The sequence below is a fragment of the Chrysochloris asiatica genome, unplaced genomic scaffold (assembly GCF_000296735.1).
Source record: "Chrysochloris asiatica unplaced genomic scaffold, ChrAsi1.0 scaffold00085, whole genome shotgun sequence".
NCBI lineage: Eukaryota > Metazoa > Chordata > Mammalia > Afrosoricida > Chrysochloridae > Chrysochloris > Chrysochloris asiatica.
In genome coordinates this window covers 6,176,006-6,184,857 of record NW_006408603.1, presented here as the reverse complement: position 1 = coordinate 6,184,857, position 8,852 = coordinate 6,176,006, and the positions used below count along the sequence as shown (strand labels likewise).

Genomic DNA, 8,852 nt, shown 5'->3' with positions numbered 1-8,852 from the left:
AGACACTTGAGTGGGATAGAAAGGAATGTTGGGAAACATGATTAGAGAAAACTTGTAAGCCTGCCTTCAGCCTATAACTGATTGGAATACCTAAAAGGGGTTCTACAACTTGCCCAGTGAAATAGGCCTCATGCAAAGCCTTTATAGAGTATAGGGCCTTAGGTGGAATCCTGAGTCCCATCCACAACCTTGTGAGGTGAGACATTCACACTAGGAAGGACAAGCAGACTGGAACAGCTACAGTGACAGAAGATACATCTTCATGATGAACCTGACCTATACTCAGAGCGGTAGTTGCTCTAAATACCAATAGAGAGGGAAAGAGTCTTCAAATCAAGTATCAATGCTATTAGCTCTGCGCACAGGGTAGATAGGGACGGGCAACTTAGACATTGGCTATCTAAAATGAGTGTGCAATAAAGGCATGAAGTGACTGGCTTAAAAGGTTTCAAGAGGGAGCTTTGTTTAAGAGTGTGGGGGAAAAGACAGTCCCCACTGAATAGCTATCATCTTGTCTAGATGGGTCTGGTGAAAGGAGATGGGGATAAGATTCATAAGATTCAATAGTGAATAACTGTTATCATGACTAATTGCTACTGTCACACTTTTAAAGGTAGAAGTTTTGTAACTAAAAAGGGGAGTGGTTAATCTTGCAGTCCAGAAACAGAGGACTCTAGGACCATCAAGAGAGGAACGCACAAGCAGAATATGGGACCTTATCCAGAGAAGCAGCAGCACCAGAGATAGAGGCAGAGATGGGGGCATGGAGAGGGGGAGCAGTTGAGGACTCTAGATTCATGGACTAAGAAGAGAAGGACTAAGAACTGTTGGCCAGGAGCAGACTTGCAGAATGTGCCCTTTGGAGATGTAAATTATTATATATGCCTGTGTGGGTTTTTTGTTTGTGTGTTTTTTAAAAAGCTAAAGTGGATAGAGAGAAATACTTTTAACTGATGGTATTTGGAGGGGATTATACTCAATGTAATGAAATAAGTTATATGAATTGTTGAATGTGAAACTGATGATGTGCCATGTAAACTTCCACTCAATCCACAATAAAAACCTTAAAAAAAAAAACAAAAAAACCTGGAAGAGATGCATGAATGTGTATGGAAGACTATTTCTCCATTCATTTCCATTCTCACTTCAACCAGAACACCTTCACTTTTTCTTTCTGTGTTGGAGATTTATCAAATACTTTGAATAAGGGGGTTATAATAGCTTAAAAAAAAAAAAAAAAAAAAGCCTATAAACCACTGGTGTTAGACAAGTTCCCACAAGTGCATTAAAGACTTCCATGTAGTCTTTGCCAAAATATTTTTTAACTAACCACCTGCAGGCATTTGATGCCATTGTGATGGCGCTCTTAGTCTAACAACAGGTCTGAGAAAGATATTTGTTTTCTTGTTCTGCAAAAGTGATTCACTCTCATTTCCCCTGTTGGCACTAGTTTTTTTATTCAGAACCAAAACAAAAAAATCCCAACTCTGTGCTCTCATATGTATTTCTAAAGGCTCCCCACATTACTCTGTTTTAGAGGTGGTTTTGTAAAGTAGTTTCACTCTCAGCTGAACCAGCTTTCACACAACTAGATCTTCTAAGAAAAGTAACTTCACTATTCCCCCAAATCTCCAATGAGCCACTGTACTCACCCCTGCCAGTTATGATACTCTAGACCATTCCAAAGAGATCTTCTTGAGATCTGGGTGATGAGGTTGATGTACAAGTTATTGCTGATCCTTTGGAGAATACCCTTAATTCTTTTTTACCCTCCCATGTATTAATGAGAGACCACAGCCTAAGAAATCCACCAGGAGAACAATGCTGAGAAAGCAAAGACTGGGGTAACATCAACAAACCTAACTTTTCCCATAAATGTTTAGGCAGGAACTTGCAAAACGTTTAGTTGCATACAAAGTAAAGAACTCTCTCTAACTCTCTTTCTCTTCTACTCCCACATGTGGTTGTAGTGCAGCGAATCATTTCATGTCTCTTCTAGTCATAGTCATTGCAAACTCCCGCTGAGCATTTTTGTCCTGATGGATCTGGGTGAGAGAAGGTGGAAGGAGATGCTGGCAGGCTTATGCGATTCAGCAGTTTTTACTGTGATTGCAAACACCTGGAACTCTAATATATAAAATAAGCCACCTCAAAAACAAAAATGGGGGAATCTCACTGCCATCAAAGAAGAAAAGCCAATAGGGAAGCACATCCTTTGGAACCTGTGATCTCTGTGCATTGAAACTCTTCCACCCGGAGACAAAAAGCTGTGACACCAGAAGAGGAACAAAGAAGCAGCAGCAGAACCAAGACAGAGCAGTGGGCTTCCTATTACACATAGCAAGTAAAGCTGAGTGACTTTGGGCAGCAGGCTTACTTACAGAGGGATGCCTCCAGACACTTAATTGAGGAAAGGGGCTAAGTTTTCTGACCCAAGGAGCTAGAGCTGAGTATGTTTGGGCTGAGGCTTATAGTAGAATGATGTGTCAAATGAGCATTTATCAGCAGCCCTAAAAGAGCTTTGTAACATTGCCTGGGCAGAGAGAGGGCTGCCCATGAGCACGGCTGAAGAGAGGCTGTCTTGACTAAAACAACTGTGCCCTGGTCATTTCTGACCCTCAATTGTATCCTGTTAACCTCCCTAATAAACCCCATAACTTTGAGGATAGTACCTGAGTCCTATATGGCCATTGCAATGAGTTTCCAAACCCAGTTGATAAATAAAGAGTACTATGGGAGGAGTTGGTCCACTTTTTTGCAGTGGCTGTGCCTTCAGTGGGGGTGCCAGTCCTTCCTTTCCCTAATGGGTCAGTCCAGTGACTGCAGCCACATGCTCTCATGCAAGTCCACTGCAGAGCTTTATGCCACATACAACACATCACCTTCTTGATCCTTAGCAGGAGACAGATGGGATGCCAATCAAAAGCACCAAGGAGAAGGAGTAGAAAATGCCACAAACCATAGGCAAAGATGTACAGACTACGTAAATGTAGTCTGAGACCTCAAGAGTCCCATGGGTCTAAATCTTGCCCTGGAATCAAACATGCTATTTAGGTCTTTGGGTAGTGCTGCCTTACTCACTTGCCGATCTTGGCAATTTCATAACCAGCATCAATGGTTCCTTTGCCTGCCGATACAGCTGCAGAGATCAGCAGACGGGGGTGTCCTGTGGCTTGGGCTTCAGCTTCAAAAGCTGCTAACATTTCCTGTAGCAAGAGATAGGGGTTGTTGTTGTTTGGAGATGTCATCAAGTCAGCTCCCAATTCATGATGGCCCATGTACAAAGGAACAAAATGCTGCCCAGTTGTATGCCAACCCCATGATTGGCTGCAGATCACACTATTGTGATTCAGAGGGGGTTCATTGGTTTAGTTCCCCAAGTAGATAGTCAGACTTTCCTTTTTAGACCGTCTTAGTCTGAAAGCCCTGCTAAAGCTTGTTCCACATCATAGCACCAGATAGGTAAAGGCCGCACCCGAATTCTAACACTGAATCATCACTGCTCCCATTGAAAATAGAATAGTATTGATGATTATGGTTAGTGATGTCATAGAAACTATACAGTACTCATAAATGACCCAATTTTAATTTACATATAGAGTAACATTTGGTGAGGAACGTTTCCTTGCTTATATCCATGTATTAGGTGTATATATGAATGTGGTAAGGCTTGGAATATAAATTGTCAAGACTCGTTTTCCCTGCCACTTCATAATTGTGATTTGGGGCAACTTTTATTGTTGCTATCCAGTCAGTTCTGACTTGGTACGACACGTTATGTGCAGGGCAAAACTGCACAATAGCGTTTTCAGGGCTGTGACCTTTCAGAAGGAGATCATTAGGCCTTTCTTCTGAGGTGCTTCTGGGTGGATTCGAACCACCAACATTTCAGCTAGTATTCAAACACTGAACTGTCTGTCCCAGGAACATTTGGGACATGTGAGTTCTTTATACTTTGATAGCTTATTTCTAAATAAACAGAAATACAGCACATACTTCAATGAAGTCTGAATGAAGTCACAGATGCATACTGCCCAGCATAGCATCTGGTATATTGTCCATTGGTTTCCTTCCCTTCTTTTCCCATTTTCTTTGGAAATTCAAGTCAGTCAAGAGTAGGGGGTCCTTGAACTCCTGAGTTATATGACTGTATCGGTCAGTCCTTACCTCGATCAGAATGGTAAAACGTTGCTTGTCCTCAGGAGGGCTGCCCCGGGACCCTGGGTACTCAAAGTCGAGGTCGATGCCATCAAACCCATGCAGCCGGAGATACTCAATCACGGAGTCAATGAAAATCTTACGGTTGCCAGCTGTGGCAACCATGGTGGTGAACCTGGAGAGAGCGTGGTCCTGAGTACATTCAAGTGCCATCACCTTTGTCCCCTTCATTCTTTCTGTCATGCGGATTGTGTGTAGAATTGAGAGGAACCACCACTAGCTTCTATCCAAAGTCATTTTCATCTCCAACAGACACCCCAGTAATCTGATGTCATAAAAATTCTTCCAACCTATAAAGCACTCTATAAAGCTATCTATAAAAGAGGCCTCTTGGTGATAGCAGACAAAGCATTCCTCTATTATTTTAGGGACTTCGTTCACCAAGCTACAAGTTACATTCCATGTCTTCCTACAAATTCCCAAATCCCTTCAGGAAGAGCATCATAATACAATGATGTTCTTGTTGCTGTTGTTAAGTACTGTTGAGTCGGTTCCAACACATAGTGACCCTGTGTATGGTTTCCGAGGAGTGGCTGGTGAGTTTAAACCAATGGCTCTGTGGTTCAAACAGATCTTATGGTCTCAGGGTTGTCCTACAGTGCCACACCAGGACAATACAACGATGGGGCAAGGCAAACTACATCTTACTTACAAAACATGCTTCTTTAGAACTCTTCCCTCCCTCTTTCTTTTCCTGTCTTTGAGATCATTTCAGTTATTGATTTTTCAGAGTTCCCTTAAACATTCCTTTATGTTCTCATATGTCTATGCCTTTGTTCATGTGGTTTCCTTCTCCTAGAATGTCCTTCACGTTCTCTCTGACACACTTCTACTTAACTATTTGCTGCCCTTTTGAAACGTTACTTATTCTTTTAAACTCTTTAACTTCCAAAAATGTAGCATTGCATTCTCATACTGTTCTTATTACATTGTATATATGCCACTATGGCACTTACTCATTACAGTGTTCAGTTAGGTGTGTGTATATGCACTGAGTCCTGGTGGATCCATGGGCTAAGCATTGAGCTGCTAACTGAAAGGTCAGTTATTCGAACCCACCATTTGTTCTATAAAGATTTGCAGTTTGTCTTCCTAACTAGACAGAGAGCTGCCTAAAACCAAACCAAACCTAATGCCATCAAATCAGTTTCAACTGATAGAGTCACCTATAGGACAGAGTAGAACCGCTCATGAAGGGTTTGTGAGGCTATATAGTTATGGAAGCAGACACCCTCATCTTTCTCCTGAAGAGTGGTTGGTAGATTTGAACCGCTGATCTTTCAATTAGCAGTCCAACATTTAACTCACTGTGCCACCAGGGTTCCTAGAAAGCTTCCTGGAACTCTTATATGCAGTTCTCCTACAGTGTCTAGTGAGGTTTCTGGGTCTATGTGGTTGCTGTTAAGTGTGTCAAGTCAGTTCTGACTCAAAGAAACCCTGCATAGGGTTTCTGAGCAGCAGTTGGTGGGTTTGAACCACTGAACTTGTGGTTCCTCAGGCTACAATAAATTCTTGTTTATCTTCATTTCTCCAATTGGAACACTGGAAGATGTTGAATCCTCTTCTACAATTCTTTCATTCTTGTATACCTCTGATGTATATACCAAGTACCTACAATAATACTCAGCACATAATACATGCTCAGTAAATATTTCTTAAAAATAAATTGAGCACTCTAAATAAACAGATGTTATGTGTAGGCCATGTGATAGATTATTTTCATAGATTACTCCTTCACACTATTTCTCTTCTAGGCCTCTTTCCCTTCCCTTACCCTATGACCCCAGAATCAAAAATTCTGGACTGCAACCACCCTCTTTTATAGAATAAGTAAATATGCAATCAGCCAAACATTGGCTTCTGTTCACTCATTTCCTGTTCTGAAATAACTCCTGCTGACACACTTTGGGGATCTTTCATCTCACTTTCAATCATCTTCTCTTCACCTTCAAACTAGCTTTAGCCCCCTTCTGAGATCAGCCTCTATCCCAACTTCCCATAAAAAGTAGAGGTTCTTACTTCTGTGTACCGAAGTTCCATCCGCCAATCGCCAGGAGCGTAATCAGGTTTTCATTACTGATGAGGAAGCACAGAAGTCCATTTTAGTCAAACTTAGGGAAACTACTTAATGGAGCCAAAGTGGCCTTCCCTCAGACTCAGAGTTTTGGCACCAAAAAAACAGAACGATGTCTCCAAGAACTCTCCTCTTGGGTTCCCTCTACTATTCCTCCAAGGATCAACTTTATGCTGATTATTCAGATAGGAGCACCAATGCTTGAGTTCTGAGCACCCTAGCCCTTCCTGGAATACAAGGCAAAAGGTCAAGCTATGTGGAAGGAAACATTCATCTTACTCTATGAACACAGATGTGTATTGAATCTCTTAGGCAACTTTTCTCTCTGACTGGAGACACTCTTCATAGAGAGAAAGGTGAACATTTAATCAAAGACAGTCATGAGACTATAAAAATACCCCCCTCCCTATTATCCCCACTCAAAATTGTTAAATGCATAATTTGGGAATCTTCCATATAGAGTTGATCTCAGTAGGAAGGTAATTCGTCTTGATCTCAGTAGGAAGGTAATTCTACTAGAAAGTTCATTAACAGAGGTTAATAAATAGAGTTCGCCATTGAAGCTATTTTCCTTTTAAGTCTCTCTTCCACTCTGGACTTTCCCTTGCTCACTACCCTTGTTTGCATAGTCTCAGAGAGACACAGGCCAGAGCTCTATAGGATGAGTCCAGTTTAGATGAAACTGGTAGATAAAGAGAAATAGGGGATTAAAGCAATGAAGCCAACAATTCTAGCAGATAAAAATCACAGTTGAGGAAAAGGGAAATCATTTAGATTTTTATCAAGGTAGCATGGCATTTCCACTTCTCTCTTCCCCAGAATCACCCTTTCCATATCATGTGCTTTAGCCATGAGCAGGGAGAAGGCCCCTATGAGTAGCTTCTATCCTGTCACCTCTCCGTATATCCCAGAATAAGGTACTGACTGCTGCTTGAGGGCCTGGAACCGGGGGTAGAGGACATCATCATTCCATTCATAGGGTGCGATCTTATTATTGACCATAGTGGCAAAGGCATAGATGAGGTGGGTACACAGGCAGGGGTCCACATTCTCTGGCATGTATTTGGCAGGGTCTGGACGATACTGAGACCAGTTGGTAAAGTAACACACAAGCTTCGTGGCTGTACCTAGTTGAGAAGAACAGGAAATATTGAGATTTGGTGTCTCAAAACTCCTGGGAGACCTTCCATGGGCTCACTGGGGAGGGAGGAACAGGAGACCACTTTAGGACTCTCAAGTTCTTTCTGTGAACTTGGGATGGGGGCTGTGAGGAGGGCCCAGAAAGGCTTAGACTAGTTAGGTAAGACTTCAAACTAAAAGTGTTTTATGCTTCTCAATGACCTAATGATAGTGTAGGAGCAAACATGCGATCAAACTGAAACCATTTTCCCTGAAGATAGAAAATTTCTGTGGAGTTAATGAATGACTCCCCAGTTTCCCTGCCCCCACCACTAACACATTGTTGTTCTTGTTGTTAGTTGTCATCAAGTTAATCCTAACTCACGGCAACTCCATGTGTGCAAACTAGAACTGCTCCATGGGCTTTTCAAGGCTGCGGTCTTTCAGAAACAAATCACCAGGCTTGGTAGCGTAGCGGTTACGAATCAGCCTGCTAATCTTATGGTCAGCAGTTTGAAACTGCCAGCGGTTCCATGGGAGAAAGATGAGGCTTTCTGCTCTAATAAAGATTTACAGCCTCGGAAACCCTGTACAGGGTCACTATGAGTAGGAACCGACTCCACAGCACATAACAACAACAACAACCTCCAAGATACCACTGGATGAGTACAAACCACCAACCTTTTGACTTGTAGCCAAGCACTTAACCATTTGCACTCATTGGCAGTGTGTGAATGCTATCTTAATCACATAATCTGAAAAGTGTCGTTCTGGCCCTAAGCAGTCCTCATCTCTATCCCTTATTTTTTGCTGTTAAGTGGGATCAAGTAGGTTCCAACTCACAGTGACCCTGCATAGGGTTTTCGAAAAGCAGCTGGTGGGTTTGAAGAACATAAACATTAAGGAGTGGGTGGAAGGAGAGAGGGAAGGAGAGAGGTCTCTCTCTTTTGGGGAGAAGGGTGTGGGGTGGGTAGAATGACAACTTTGAATATAGAAGCTGTTCTCTCAGGTTCTTGAATATCTAAGCCAGCTGATGGTGGAAATTCCCTTATCAAAAAGAAATCCTCAAAATACTTACCAAGCTGCAGCTGAAGCAACACAGCCAGACCTGTCAAAAAGCAAGTAACAACATGATAAAAGTGATTGATGTCACTGAACTGTACATATTTTTTAAATAGCAAATTTTTGTTTTATGTATATGAAAGATCAAGGTGGCTCCATATGATAAACACTAGACTGTGAGGCACAAGGTACAAGCCCACTAGATGAGGCTTTCTTCTCTCTCGAAGATTTAAAGTCTTGGAAACCCTATACAGGTCACTGTGAGTCAGAATCAACTCAATGGCACTTAACAACAACTCTGTATAAGATAGCTGAGAAAAAACATGTGGGTTTGAACCACCAACCTTGCAGTTAGAAGTCCAGTGCTTATCCTGAATTG

At 42.0% G+C, this 8,852-nt stretch overlaps 2 protein-coding genes across 2 annotated transcripts in view; both read right to left on the bottom strand.

Moving 5' to 3' along the window:
* Positions 1–8,852, bottom strand: part of LOC102841861 (acidic mammalian chitinase-like) — an 18,272-nt gene that overhangs the window by 7,562 nt on the left and 1,858 nt on the right. The gene's annotated exons all lie outside the window — the stretch shown is intronic.
* LOC102835076 (acidic mammalian chitinase-like) overlaps positions 3,078–8,852 on the bottom strand; it is a 6,333-nt gene continuing 558 nt past the window's right edge. Inside the window, exons 2-6 of the mRNA XM_006865988.1 lie at positions 8,490–8,519; positions 7,218–7,419; positions 6,238–6,294; positions 4,168–4,333; positions 3,078–3,206 (exon numbers count right to left, since the gene is read on the bottom strand). Of these exons, the coding sequence (XP_006866050.1) occupies positions 3,078–3,206; positions 4,168–4,333; positions 6,238–6,294; positions 7,218–7,419; positions 8,490–8,519 (584 nt within the window). The remainder of the gene's footprint in view (positions 3,207–4,167; positions 4,334–6,237; positions 6,295–7,217; positions 7,420–8,489; positions 8,520–8,852) is intronic.